Source organism: Eleutherodactylus coqui, chromosome 4, assembly GCF_035609145.1.
Source record: "Eleutherodactylus coqui strain aEleCoq1 chromosome 4, aEleCoq1.hap1, whole genome shotgun sequence".
Classification (NCBI taxonomy): domain Eukaryota; kingdom Metazoa; phylum Chordata; class Amphibia; order Anura; family Eleutherodactylidae; genus Eleutherodactylus; species Eleutherodactylus coqui.
In genome coordinates, this window is record NC_089840.1 from 275,894,268 (window position 1) to 275,909,941 (window position 15,674).

General features: G+C 43.1%; 1 protein-coding gene across 1 annotated transcript; it reads right to left on the bottom strand.

The window, feature by feature from the left end:
* Nucleotides 1-5,990: 5,990 nt before the first annotated feature.
* LOC136624432 (uncharacterized) lies at nucleotides 5,991-10,340 on the bottom strand. Its single transcript, XM_066598411.1, has 2 exons — nucleotides 10,268-10,340; nucleotides 5,991-7,143 (listed from the first exon to the last, which is right to left on the bottom strand). Coding segments are annotated over exons 1-2 (1,119 nt in total). The 5' UTR covers nucleotides 10,270-10,340; the 3' UTR covers nucleotides 5,991-6,026.
* Nucleotides 10,341-15,674: the final 5,334 nt, after the last annotated feature.

Here is a 15,674-nt window from a genome sequence, read left to right on the forward strand (position 1 = left end):
TAGTTCCTATCGCAGTGTTTGACCTGTCTTGCACAAAGACACTGACTGACTTGGGTGGGAGGCAGAGTGCAGATGGCTTTCCCCTTGCGGTGTCGATTGAGCTATGCGACACCTAGACAGAATGAATACTGTGTGGGCATATGGATTCCCCATAGCTATGTAACTCATACCCACGTTTGCAGCTCCTGACGGAGGTGGCATAAGATTGGAATGAAGATCAAACGTCAATTTCTCATTGATTCTCTACATCATTGTGGGCTATCGCCCCGCCCCTTTTAAAGAGGGTCGCTGCCTGGCCCTGCCAACCCTCTGCAGTGTGTGCCTCCGGTTCCTCCTCATGGCAGACGCACTTATAAATAGACATGAGGGTGGTGTGGCTATGCAGCCAGTGTGTGGCATGAGGGCAGCTGAAGGCTGCGCAGAGACACTTTTGTGTGCGCTGCGGACGCAGGGTCGTGCGGGGGGGTTGGGCAGCATGTAACCCAAGAGAAGAGGCAGCGGTGTGTCCTGCAGGCTGTGCTTGCGCTTGGTTGGAGGTAGTGTGGTGCTTAGCTAAGGTGTGCCTTACATAAATGAAAACCTTAGCGAGCATCGGCGATATACAAAAATGCTCGAGTCGCCCATTGACTTCATTGGGGTTTGTTACTCGAAACGAACCCTCGAGCATCGCAGAAAGCATTTTGGTGCTCGCTCATCTCTATTATTCAACCTATTTGGAACAATATAAGACATCATCGGTGTAATAGGCTAGTCCACAGCATTCTACCTCCATAAGCAGAAAATGAGATCATAATATCACTGCAAAAACACAACAAAAAGACAGCAAAAACAATATTTTTTTTTTCTTCCTTTCTTTTTCCTTCCCTTTCCTTTCTTCCCCTCTCCCTTTTTCTTCCTTCTCCTTCATTTCTTTCTCCTTCCTTTTCTTTCCCCTTTCCTTCTACTTCCCTTTACTTCTTTAATATACATATACAATAGATCAGTTCTATAGTCCATTCCTGTAGGATACCTTTTGTCTAATTTGAGGATCCAGAATGCCTCTCTTTTTAGAACTTTCTTCTTCATATTGCCTCCTCTGTTTATCCCTGTCACTGCTTCTATGCTTTAGAACATGATTGAATCAAGATCACCATTATGGCAAACCAAAAGGTGTTTGACTACACAGAGCTGTTATTTTTATGATTGATATCTCTACAATGTTCCATGATCCTGTTTTTTTATTTCTTCGTGGTACAGCCTGCATAAACTTTGGCGCAACATAAATAGTATCACAGTTAATTAAAGAATTAGTTTTATATTCCGCTTTTCTATCTGCTCCAAAATTGCATTTTGTTTTGATGGCAAACTTACATGCTCCGCACCTGACTCCCTAACATCAGAAGAAGCCGTTTTGCGACAGCAAGCATCGTGAGCGACTGGTCTTTTCTAAATGACTATGTGATAGTTTATTTACTAGATTTTTGTTATGCCCTGGCACACGTTGTACACCCCCTTCCAAAATAGATTTTAATGTCATATCCTGTTTTAAGATGGGAAGGTATGCAAAAAATATATTTTTTAATTTAACTGAACTAGTCTATGAATCTGCAATTGTTTATTAACCTGCTTATCCCTTAACAGATCGGTTCTATCCACCGATTGGACCCTTTTCCTTGACCTTTCCAGCATCCATTTTTGTACCCTTTTTCCTCCAATCTTTCACATATTTCACTTTCTGAGACTGTATAATCTTTTCTCTTAGTGCAGAAAAGTTTGGCTCTCGCTAGCTTCCCCACTGGTATTGCTTTGATTGTTTGCATGGGATGGCAACTATTGGCACGTAATATGGTATTACCTGAATTGGGTTTTCTATAAAGAGATATTATTATATTCCCCGTCTCTCCCTCCACTCTCATTTACTTTCAGGACACCATGGACCTACTGAACAAAGTGTCAACTATAAGTCCGCTCCCAGATGGTGCCATCCTGGCCAGTATAGATTTGGTGTCCTTATATTCCAATATCCCAGACAAAAATGGACTGCCTGCCTGCCTGCCAAGCACACGTTGAGGCCAATGGGGTTACCTCTGAGTCATTGTTACAACTCACAAGATTCATATTCACACACAATTATTTCTCCTTTGACAAAGAAATATTCCTGCAACTAACTGGGACCGCCATGGGCAGTAAAATGGCACCACAATATGCCAACCTTTTCATGGCAAAACTGAAGAATGACATTTTGGCATCTTGCCCCAACAAACCATTGGCCTACTTCTGCTACATTGATGGCATCATAATCATCTGGACCAACACCGAACAAGAACTAATAAAATTTCATGAGAGATTCAATGCATTTCACCCCACCATAAACCTGACATTAAGCTACTCGTATACAGAAATCAACTTTTTGGACACCACCATAAAAATTTAGAACAACTCTATACATACATCCCTATACCGGAAACCGATTGATGGGCCCAAATACCTCAGATGGGACAGTTCCCGTCCTAAGCACATCAAAATGTCCATCATCTACAACCAGGCCATCAGATACAACCGGATCTCTTCTAACCCAACAGACAGAGAGGAACATTTACACAATCTCAAAAAGACATTTTTAAATCAGGGCTACCATCCCATCTCAGTTGATGACCAAATCACCAGAGCCACCTGGATACCCAGAAATCAACTACTCCAATATAAGTAGTAGCTCTGTCATATATATATATATACGCACATACACAGAAACAAAGATAACTCATAATGTCCATCTCAGATGCTGGTGTGGTGACCATGATGTCACTTTGTGAGAAGGTCTTTTGCTTTGGGCCAGCGTCGATCATGTGATCAATGCTGTAAAGCACAACGTGCATTCCACCCTCCTCTCTCATTCATAAAATTATTGAAACGTAACGTACGTCTCTGTTATTAAACACATTGGCGTCATCGTACTAACCACATCGGTTCTGCAAGGAAATTACTATGAATAAAGGTACCTGTGGACTTCTCATTCCCAAACAAGTAATTACAATTCACAGAAGATCCCTTAAAAACTAATATTTTATTTGTACATTCTAAAAAACATACACACGTTGGGCTCAATCATCAACCGATGAAAAGACAAAAGACAAGACAACGGATAGAAACACACATGTACGTGCTCGTGTGGGACAGAATGCAGCCGTCCACGGGAGATTTCAAATCGCAGCTAGATTAATATAGAATATTGCTGCATGAATCTCCAGGTGTAAAGAGTGGATATTTTTGCTTATTCCACATATATAGCTGGGGTGACTTAGATGTAGTGATTTATGGTTATGTCCTATCACCCTATCTCATACCAATCTATTTACTTTTCAGAGCACTGTAGATTTTCTTTTCATTGCTTTATTGGTTCAACTTATGGAATTATTTAATCGATCAACGACTAGATCAGTTCAAAATATAAGGTATAGGGTTCGATGCATTTCTGTCGGACCTGCGACTTTTCAAGAACCTTATGGTCAATAGTCTGATAAACATAAATATGTCTGTCTGTATATATACCCAACAGACATATAACTGATACCATCAAAAAAGATTGAAATAACCAGTTGATCTTTGAGTGAACCGCAAACACTAGCTAGTATCGCCTGGTTTTATATTAATGAGAGATTAAAGAATGCGATACTAGATAGTGATAGTAACTCCCTCACTTAGTGAAAGTGATATCGATTGTATGGCTTGTCTTCTGGTATATGGTAACCAGCCAGACAAGTTATTAAAGTAGCCATTTGCAAGCAAGGGTTAACTTAGCTGCCCAAGTTGCCTTGATAATAAAGTATATCACTTGCAAAGTTCAGCATAAGAAGAGGATAATACCCCTTAATCTAAATCTCAGTTGATACAGGCACTCTTATCTAGGTGCCCATATTCAGAGTATAGAAGCTGAATGAACAGCGTTTCTGTTTAGGCTAAAGGTTGAACAGAGAGAGAGCGTTATATAGCCTCCTGCCCTGATGGTGGGTAGGTGGCCATCTGAATGCATCCACTGATGTCTCATCTTATATAGCTTGTAACCCCACCCACCTCGTTTGGCAGCCACCAATCACGGGTTTATGCATAATTAGCCATGTGCTTTAGTGGTATACTCCCCTTGTTTACTATTTTCCCAAGACAAATGAGTGCTACCTCATAGCTCCTTATCAGATTTCCAATTGGGTTTATGCTTTATATGGTCACGTGAGGTAATGCACACCTTTACTCTGTTTACTGTCAGATTGCGTGTACTAAATCTCCGATGCACAACAAGCAGCCGCCTGCATCATCAGAGCGCGTCTGGTGCCTTGATAGTGTTCATCGGCGCCTGATGACGTCAGCGCAGCGCCGAGGGATCCAGTGCATCACGCGACCAAGCCACATGACTGCACTGTGTGCGCGGCAGAGCGAGATGCCGGAACGCAATAACATCAAACATGCGATGTCAGACGGACCTCCATGCGCTTTAGTGGTATACTCCCCCTGTTTGCTGTTTCCCCAAGACAAATGAATGCTACCTCACAGCTCCTTATCAGATTTCCAATTGGGTCCATGCTTTATATGGTCACGTGAGGTAATACACACCTTTACTCTGTTTACTGTCAGATTGCGTGTACTAAATCTCCGATGCACAACAAGCAGCCGCCTGCATCATCAGAGCGCGTCTGGTGCCTTGATAGTGTTTATCGGCGCCTGATGACGTCAGCGCAGCGTCAAGGGGTCTAATATATCATGTGACAAAGTCACATGACCGCACTGCGTGTGCGGCAGAGCGAGATGCCGGAACGTACTGACATCAAACATGCGATGTCAGACGGACCTCCATGCGCATTAGTGGTATACTCCCCTTGTTTGCTGCTTCCCCAAGACAAATGAATGCTACCTCATAGCTCCCCATCGGATCTCCAATTGGGTCCATGCTTTATATGGTCACGCTAGGTAATACACGCCTCCACTTTGTTTACTGTCAGATTGCGTGTACTAAATCTCCGATGCATAACAAGCAGCCGCCTGCATCATCAGAGCGCGTCTGGTGCCTTGATAGTGTTTATCGGCGCCTGATGACGTCAGTGCAGCGTCAAGGGATCTAGTGTATCATGTGACTAAGTCACATGACCGCACTGCGTGTGCGGCAGAGCGAGATGCCGGGACGTAATTACATCAAACATGCGATGTCAAACGGACCTTCCTGACTACATCGAAAACCCGTCACAGAAGGAGGGGAATCGATGGTATAGGTTCCTGAAGCCAGTGTCGTCAAAGAAGGAAAGTGACAGTTTGCTGAATTTAGTACTGCATATCTCAGAAAGAGACTATTACTCAGTTCAGAGTTATGGATTTATGCCAAAATAACATTTTTTTTTTTTTTTTTCGGAATGTGAGTACCTATTTGAATATCAATCAATAGGAATATTCAATAGACTCCATTGTAGTTAGTCTAGGGGAAAATGAATATGATGCCAATAAAGATACTGGAGTGTATCATTTCCTGTGATATTTATTATGTGTGTAGAGCTGTCTTTTAATGTGCATGAATCCCCAATGGTGATGGAATCACCTAAATGATCGATATTCCTAGAGGGGACTGCATTTATCATTAGTAATACAGCCAAAATCACTTTATGATGAGAAATCAAATCCCTTTACGTTAACGGGATCTCATAGGGATAATTCCAACTACGGTCTAGACGAAGGCATGGTTACGTATCTTAGAATTGAACAACAAGATAAGTATTACGCATGATTACATGACTACCAATTGTAGTTTGAACAAAGAGGTAAGTATTATCTATCAGCATCCCATAAATAATGAATAGACAAAGTAACTTTTTTAGAGCGAAGAGTTGAGGAGGCAAGGGGGAGCCACCGACGGGGGAGGGGGGGGGGGATTTTTACAGAAGTAGACTTGATGGAATACAGATGATTAAGCCCTGATGGTTATTACTATAGGCCATCAATAACAGTGTCCGATATTCATATACATTAATTACACTCCATTAATTTGGGGATGCACCTGAGGGGATTTGTCACTTAATAAAACAATTAAACGAGAGGATTTCATTGAGGCCTTGTGGGTGGACGGATTTGAGCCTGAAAATCCACTCTGTTTCCTTTTGCAAAAGCCTCTTGTCCGTGTCTCCTCGTCTGCCGTAGGATCTAATTTTTTCGAGGCCTTGAAACTTGAGTTGTGAAATGTCGCCCTGATGGACTGATCGCATATGGTTGGACAACGGGGTTGCTTCCTTTCTATTGATATTCCCAAGATGTCCCTGGATCCTTCTCCGTAGCTGCTGTGTTGTCTTTCCGATGTAATTTTTTGGACAAGTACATGTAGCCATATATATCACATTATTGCTTTTGCAATTGATGTAATCTCGGATCTCAAATGTCTTGTTTCTAACCGCACTTCTAAATGAGGAACTTCTTAGGATGGATTCGCACACTGAGCAATCTCCACAAGGAAATGTTCCTTTGATCTCCTTCCTACCAAGCCACATCGTTTCTGGTTGGCGAGGGGATAGGTGGCTATGAACTAACCTGTCCCTCAAGTTTCTTCCTCGACGGAATGTTATAGACGGCGTATTTGTAATGAAGTCTCGGATGTCCTCGTCATCCCTCAGGATGCCCCAATATCGTTGTAATACATCCCTGATTGACTTTGCACCTGTGTCATAGGTCCCTATGATCCGGATGGTTTGGGAGGTGTCCTTTTCCTTTGGGACAAGTAGTTCTGTTCTATTCATGTCTCGGGCATGGTAGAAGGCCTCATCTATCAGATCCTTGGGGTAGTCTCTCTGGAGGAACCTGTTTCCCAGACTTCGACTTTCAGATATAAAGTCTTCTGTATTGGAACAGTTCCTCCTAATCCTAAGGAATTGGCCTTTTGGAATGCCGCGTCGGAGAGGTACTGGATGAAAACTTTTCCAGGATAACAGATTGTTGGTAGCTGTCTTTTTCCTGAATAAGGTAGTATTTAAACTCCCGTCAGTAGTTTTTCTAATTTTGATATCCAAAAATGATATTTCCTCTGTTTGTATATCAGACGTCAGCCTAAGGCCCAAGTTGTTGATGTTTAACTGGTCTACAAATCTATTAAAGGAGATTTCATCATCTGTCCATAAAATCAGGATGTCATCTATATACCTGAGCCACAACAAAATCTTCTCTGTCCATTGATGATTGGCCTCAGAGAATACCAGTTTTTCCTCCCACCAGCCCAGGTACAGGTTTGCGAACAGTTTAGACACCGCAAGTTGGCTTACAGAAGCCAGTACAGTGTTTTCCGATAAAGAATTCAACCCTCAGTCACATTACACATCTATTAGAAATTCATTTAAACATCTTACCTCAGTCTACCGAGAATACACTAGGTCCTGGTGGGAGATACAAGGGTTAACAAAATACCTCGAACATCAGATCGTCCCAAGAGGTCTACGATCACCTATATTACCTCCTTTGAGATGCCGCAACCCGGAGTTTTTAAAAAAATGGGAGAAAGAGATGACTGACGGATCTTTAAAGTTGATCAGACTCCTTTTGGAAGAGGAGAAATCCACGTTTGAAAAAAATACACGCCTCCTAACGGAAGCCATTGTAAAAACTAAAACCTTCTCCTCTGACACCGAATATCAGCAGAAAGAAAAACTCCTATAACAAATATTGAAAACTATACTGCATTCATTAAGGAAAGGAAACACTATCAATTTGCGAGGGATTTGAGCGACTTTAAAGAAGGGAGAGCCTATGGGGAGAAACATAAGTCAGACACTGACATTAGTTCATCTGATTGTGAACAGAGTGACTTTGACACTGTCAGGAGAAATCGTGTAGGTCCTGGAAATAGGAGAGGACCAGGGAGACCAAGACAAGGAGGAAGGAGTAGAAAATCCCCTGAAAAAGGTTTTTTAGGCCAACCTTTTGGTCAATACCTCCTCCGAGGTCGGAAAGAACAGAACCAATAGAGCCTAGTCCACCTGAGATCATACGGACTAACTCTGTACCCCACCGGTCCCCTGTGCTCCCCCAAATGGCAGGGGAAATTGAATATATAGTTACCCAGACCACTAATCCAGAATCAATATACAGCCATCCTGAGAGTGACAAGATGCAAATTGTAAATTTGTCACAACGCCACCTCACATCTGAGGAAACACGCGTTTTGGAGAGGGGGCTGTTCTTCGTCCCCACGACCCACTACAATGAGTTCGTGTGGACGAAGGACATCTCCCTCTTCCTGCGCAAATTGCGCTGGAAAAAATTCTTCGCAACACAGAATAAGAAAAAGGCCAAGGAATTGGGCTTAGAAGTCAGTGACCTCCCTAGCTTGGAACTTTTAGAGAGTCTTGAATCTGAGAGTCTAGCAAAACCTGATATAGGCCCACTCACAGATCTTAGACCAATAAGCAACTCAAATCCCCCCCCAGTATATGCACCTCTGATTGATGTTTTTGAGAAAATGGTATTGGCTGACTTGACAAAACACCCCCTCAAAGTCTCAAAACATTCTAATATGTCTGCCTCGCAATTACGCGCTTTAAACTCACTTGAATCTGATCCTGAAATCATTATAAAACCCTCCGATAAGGGGGGTAATATTGTCATTATGAATCGGACAGATTATATAAAAATGTGCAAGAACTTGCTGGGAGATAAAAACACCTATCAGATCCTTGGGTATGATCCATCAATATCCTATCAAAAGTCTCTGGAAAAAATACTAACTGACGGTCTACAAACAAAGGTCATAAATGACAAGGAGCACAAATTTATGCTGCCTCGCCACCCTCGAATTGCCACGTTTTATTCCCTACCTAAGATCCACAAGGGGTTAAACCCAGTCAAGGGTCGCCCAATTGTATCTGGTATTGAGTCAGTGACACAGAACGCAAGTGTATACCTAGACAAAGTCCTTAGAGAATTTGTAACATCTCTCCCGTCATATGTGAGAGACACCATGGATGTTCTCAGACATCTTGACGGAATACAGGTAGAGTCTCACGTACGGACTGGCAAGCCTCGACGTTGAGGCTCTATATAGCTCAATCCCCCACAAAGAGGGCGTTAAAGCAGTGGAATTTTATTTACATCAACGTGGAACACAATTCGAGGAACATAATATCTTCACGGCGAATCTACTAAAATTTATACTGACACACAATTTCTTCCTGTTCAACGGCCAGTACTTCCACCAGCTCAGGGGTACAGCTATGGGGACCCCGTGTGCCCCCACCTATGCAAACCTGTACCTGGGCTGGTGGGAGGAAAAACTGGTATTCTCTGAGGCCAATCATCAATAGACAGAGAAGATTTTGTTGTGGCTCAGGTATATAGATGACATCCTGATTTTATGGACAGATGATGAAATCTCCTTTAATAGATTTGTAGACCAGTTAAACATCAACAACTTGGGCCTTAGGCTGACTCTGAAATACAAACAGAGGAAATATCATTTTTGGATATCAAAATTAGAAAAACTACTGACGGGAGTTTAAATACTACCTTATTCAGGAAAAAGACAGCTACCAACAATCTGTTATCCTGGAAAAGTTTTCATCCAGTACCTCTCCGACGCGGCCCAAAAGGCCAATTCCTTAGGATTAGGAGGAACTGTTCCAATACAGAAGACTTTATATCTGAAAGTCGAAGTCTGGGAAACAGGTTCCTCCAGAGAGACTACCCCAAGGATCTGATAGATGAGGCCTTCTACCATGCCCGAGACATGAATAGAACAGAACTACTTGTCCCAAAGGAAAAGGACACCTCCCAAACCATCCGGATCATAGGGACCTATGACACAGGTGCAAAGTCAATTAGGGATGTATTACAACGATATTGGGGCATCCTGAGGGATGACGAGGACATCCGAGACTTCATTACAAATACGCCGTCTATAACATTCCGTCGAGGAAGAAACTTGAGGGACAGGTTAGTTCATAGCCACCTATCCCCTCGCCAACCAGAAACGATGTGGCTTGGTAGGAAGGAGATCAAAGGAACATTTCCTTGTGGAGATTGCTCAGTGTGCGAATCCATCCTAAGAAGTTCCTCATTTAGAAGTCCGGTTACAAACAAGACATTTGAGATCCGAGATTACATCAATTGCAAAAGCAATAATGTGATATATATGGCTACATGTACTTGTCCAAAAAATTACATCGGAAAGACAACACAGCAGCTACGGAGAAGGATCCAGGGACATCTTGGGAATATCAATAGAAAGGAAGCAACCCCGTTGTCCAACCATATGCGATCAGTCCATCAGGGCGACATTTCACAACTCAAGTTTCAAGGCCTCGAAAAAATTAGATCCTACGGCAGACGAGGAGACACGGACAAGAGGCTTTTGCAAAAGGAAACAGAGTGGATTTTCAGGCTCAAATCCGTCCACCCACGAGGCCTCAATGAAATCCTCTCGTTTAATTGTTTTATTAAGTGACAAATCCCCTCAGGTGCATCCCCAAATTAATGGAGTGTAATTAATGTATATGAATATCGGACACTGTTATTGATGGCCTATAGTAATAACCATCAGGGCTTAATCATCTGTATTCCATCAAGTCTACTTCTGTAAAAATCCCCCCCCCCTCCCCCGTCGGTGGCTCCCCCTTGCCTCCTCAACTCTTCGCTCTAAAAAAGTTACTTTGTCTATTCATTATTTATGGGATGCTGATAGATAATACTTACCTCTTTGTTCAAACTACAATTGGTAGTCATGTAATCATGCGTAATACTTATCTTGTTGTTCAATTCTAAGATACGTAACCATGCCTTCGTCTAGACCGTAGTTGGAATTATCCCTACGAGATCCCGTTAACGTAAAGGGATTTGATTTCTCATCATAAAGTGATTTTGGCTGTATTACTAATGATAAATGCAGTCCCCTCTAGGAATATCGATCATTTAGGTGATTCCATCACCATTGGGGATTCATGCACATTAAAAGACAGCTCTACACACATAATAAATATCACAGGAAATGATACACTCCAGTATCTTTATTGGCATCATATTCATTTTCCCCTAGACTAACTACAATGGAGTCTATTGAATATTCCTATTGATTGATATTCAAATAGGTACTCACATTCCGAAAAAAAAAAAAAAAATTATTTTGGCATAAATCCATAACTCTGAACTGAGTAATAGTCTCTTTCTGAGATATGCAGTACTAAATTCAGCAAACTGTCACTTTCCTTCTTTGACGACACTGGCTTCAGGAACCTATACCATCGATTCCCCTCCATCTGTGACGGGTTTTCGATGTAGTCAGGAAGGTCCGTTTGACATCGCATGTTTGAAGTAATTACGTCCCGGCATCTCGCTCTGCCGCACACGCAGTGCGGTCATGTGACTTAGTCACATGATACACTAGATCCCTTGACGCTGCACTGACGTCATCAGGTGCCGATAAACACTATCAAGGCACCAGACGCGCTCTGATGATGCAGGCGGCTGCTTGTTATGCATCGGAGATTTAGTGCACGCAATCTGACAGTAAACAAAGTAAAGGTGTGCATTACCTCACGTGACCATATAAAGCATGGACCCAATTGGAGATCCGATGGGGAGCTATGAGGTAGCATTCATTTGTCTTGGGGAAATAGTAAAGAAGGGGAGTATACCACTAAAGCGCATGGCTAATTATGCATAAACCCGTGATTGGTGGCTGCCAAACGAGGTGGGTGGGGTTACAAGCTATATAAGATGAGACATCAGTGGATGCATTCAGATGGCCACCTACCCACCATCAGGGCAGGAGGCTATATAACGCTCTCTCTCTGTTCAACCTTTAGCCTAAACAGAAACGCTGTTCATTCAGCTTCTATACTCTGAATATGGGCACCTAGATAAGAGTGCCTGTATCAACTGAGATTTAGATTAAGGGGTATTATCCTCTTCTTATGCTGAACTTTGCAAGTGATATACTTTATTATCAAGGCAACTTGGGCAGCTAAGGTAACCCTTGCTTGCAAAGGGCTACTTTAATAACTTGTCTGGCTGGTTACCATATACCAGGAGACGAGCCATACAATCGATATCACTTTCACTAAGTGAGGGAGTTACTATCACTATCTAGTATCGCATTCTTTAATCTCTCATTAATATAAAACCAGGCGATACTAGCTAGTGTTTGCGGTTCACTCAAAGATCAACTGGTTATTTCAATCTTTTTTGATGGTATCAGTTATATGTCTGTTGGGTATATATACAGACAGACATATTTATGTTTATCAGACTATTGACCATAAGGTTCTTGAAAAGTCGCAGGTCCGACAGAAATGCATCGAACCCTATACCTTATATTTTGAACTGATCTAGTCGTTGATCGATTAAATAATTCCATAAGTTGAACCAATAAAGCAATGAAAAGAAAATCTACAGTGCTCGGAAAAGTAAATAGATTGGTATGAGATAGGGTGATAGGACATAACCATAAATCACTACATCTAAGTCACCCCAGCTATATATGTGGAATAAGCAAAAATATCCACTCTTTACACCTGGAGATTCATGCAGCAATATTCTATATTAATCTAGCTGCGATTTGAAATCTCCCGTGGACGGCTGCATTCTGTCCCACACGAGCACGTACATGTGTGTTTCTATCCGTTGTCTTGTCTTTTGTCTTTTCATCGGTTGATGATTGAGCCCAACGTGTGTATGTTTTTTACAATGTACAAATAAAATATTAGTTTTTAAGAGATCTTCTGTGAATTGGGCTTTTACGTAAATTAGTTCCCTCTGCCTCTGTGAATTCTCCAAACAAGTAATTACAATCTGTATAAAAACACCTTATACAATGTCTAATGATCTGGCTTCATAAATATATATATATATATATATATATATATATATTAGGCAGTTAAAGGGTGATATTGTGGATGGAGTATATCTCCCTCCCAGGCTCTTAGTCCTTAGGAAGCTCAGCTGTAGGCATTGACCCTATTACTGGGGCATAACAGGCTGCAGCTCCCAAGGAGTCAGTGCTGACAGCCTGAGGAGGAAACCCTCTGAGCACCCTGCGTGGTGCAGCATTTCATCTGTTATACTGCATGGACTTTTGTGTTGCTGTCTTGTTGCCTGGAGCATACTATAAAAATAAAGACTGAAGTAAGTTTTTATGCACTTTTGAGTCCAGTGTTTCGTTGCCACCCCCACCACCTGGAGAACATTGTTACTACATATATATAAATCTGAAAGGATAATTTTACATAGGAATTCAAATAAAATAATTTCATCTGAAGAAACATCATACTAAACCATTATAATACATACATTCTACAATTTTCTTCTATTAAAATCATTTCTTAAGAACATGAATTAAAAAAATGCAATAGATTACTTTTATTATACAGACAAGTAGCTAACAATGCTTCTTCTCTAATGTACAACTTTTAGTTTTACTTCATATACGGAGTTGTGTCTTTATTAGAGATGAGCGAGCACCAAAATGCTTGGGTGCTCGTTACTCGGGACGAAATTATCGCGATGCTCGAGGGTTCGTTTCGAGTAATGAACCCCATTGAAGTCAATGGGCGACCCGAGCATTTTTGTATATCGCCGATGCTCGCTAAGGTTTTCATTTGTGAAAATCTGGGCAATTCGAGAAAGTGATGGGAACGACACAGCAACGGATAGGGCAGGCGAGGGGCTACATGTTGGGCTGCATCTCAAGTTCACAGGTCCCACTATTAAGCCACAATAGCGGCAAGAGTGCCCCCCCCCCCTCCCAACAACTTTTACTTCTGAAAAGCCCTCATTAGCAATGCATACCTTAGCTAAGCACCACACTACCTCCAACAAAGCACAATCACTGCCTGCATGACACTCCGCTGCCACTTCTCCTGGGTTACATGCTGCCCAACCCCCCCGCACGACCCAGTGTCCACAGCGCACACCAAAGTGTCCCTGCGCAGCCTTCAGCTGCACTCATGCCACACCACACTCATGTCTATTTATAAGTGTGTCTGCCATGAGGAGAAACCGCAGGCAACCACAGCAGAGGGTTGGCACGGCTAGGCAGCGACCCTCTTTAAAAGGGGCAGGGCGATAGCCCACAATGCTGTACAGAAGCAATGAGAAATATAATCCTGTGCCACCGCCATCAGGAGCTGCACACGTGGGCATAGCAATGGGGAACCTATGTGCCACACACTATTCATTCTGTCAAGGTGTCTGCATGCCCCAGTCAGACCGCGGTTTTTTTTATAAATAGTCACAGGCAGGTACAACTCCGCAATGGGAATTCCGTGTGCACACGCAGCATGGGTGGCTCCCTGGAACCCACTGGCTGTACATAAATGTATCCCATTGCAGTGTCCATCACAGCTGAGGTAACATCCGATTAAATACAGGTGGGCTTCGGCCCACACTGCATGCCCCAGTCAGACTGGGGTTCTTTAGAAGTGGACACATGCAGTTACAACTCCCTGTAGACCCACAGCATGGGTGGGTGCCAGGAAGCCAGTGGCGGTACATAAATATATCCCATCGCATTGCCCATCACAGCTGAGGTAATGTCATGTTTAATGCAGGTGGGCTTCGGCCCACACTGCATGCCCCAGTCAGACTGGGGTTCTTTAGAAGTAGACACATGCAGTTACAACTCCCTGTGGACCCACAGCATAGGTGGCTCTCTGGAACCCACCGGCGGTACATAAATATATCCCATTGCAGTGCCCAGCACAGCTGATGTAACGTCAGCTTTAATGCAGGTGGGCAAAAAATTAATTGGATTACACTGTAGACGAGGGCCCCAAAAAATTGGTGTACCAACAGTACCAATGTACGTCAGAAAAATTGCCCATGCCCAACCAAGAGGGCAGGTGAAACCCATTAATTGCTTTGGTTAATGTGGCTTAATTGGTAACTAGGCCTGGAGGCAGCCCAGTTGAAATAAAATTTGATTCAGGTGAAAGTTTCAACGCTTTAATGAGCATTGAAACGTATAAAAATTGTTTACAAAAATTATATGACTGAGCCTTGTGGGCCTAAGAAAAATTGCCCATTCGGCGTGATTACGTGAGGTTTCAGGAGGAGGAGCAGGAGGAGGAGGAGGAATAGAATACACAGATTGATGAAGCAAAAAGGTCCCCGTTTTTGATGGTGATAGAGAACGATGCTTCCATCCGCGGGTGCAGCCTACGTATTGCTTAGGTATTGCTGCTGTCCGCTGGTGGAGAAGAGAAGTCTGGGGAAATCCAGGCTTTGTTCATCTTGATGAGTGTAAGCCTGTTGGCACTGTCGGTTGACAGGCGGGTACGCTTATCCGTGATGATTCCCCCAGCCGCACTAAACACCCTCTCTGACAAGACGCTAGCCGCAGGACAAGCAAGCACCTTCAGGGCATAAAGCGCGAGTTCAGGCCACGTGTCCAGCTTCGACACCCAGTAGTTGTAGGGGGCAGAGGCGTCACCGAGAACGGTCATGCGATCAGCTACGTACTCCCTCACCATCCTTTTACAGTGCTCCCGCCAACTCAGCCTTGACTGGGGACCGGTGACACAGTCTTGCTGGGGAGCCATAAAGCTGGCAAAGGCCTTGGAGAATGTTCCCCTGCCTGTGCTGTACATGCTGTCTGATCTCTGCGCCTCCCCTGCTACCTGGCCCTCGGAACTGCACCTCCTGCCACTAGCGTTGTCGGATGGGAATGTTACCATCAGTTTGTCCGCCAG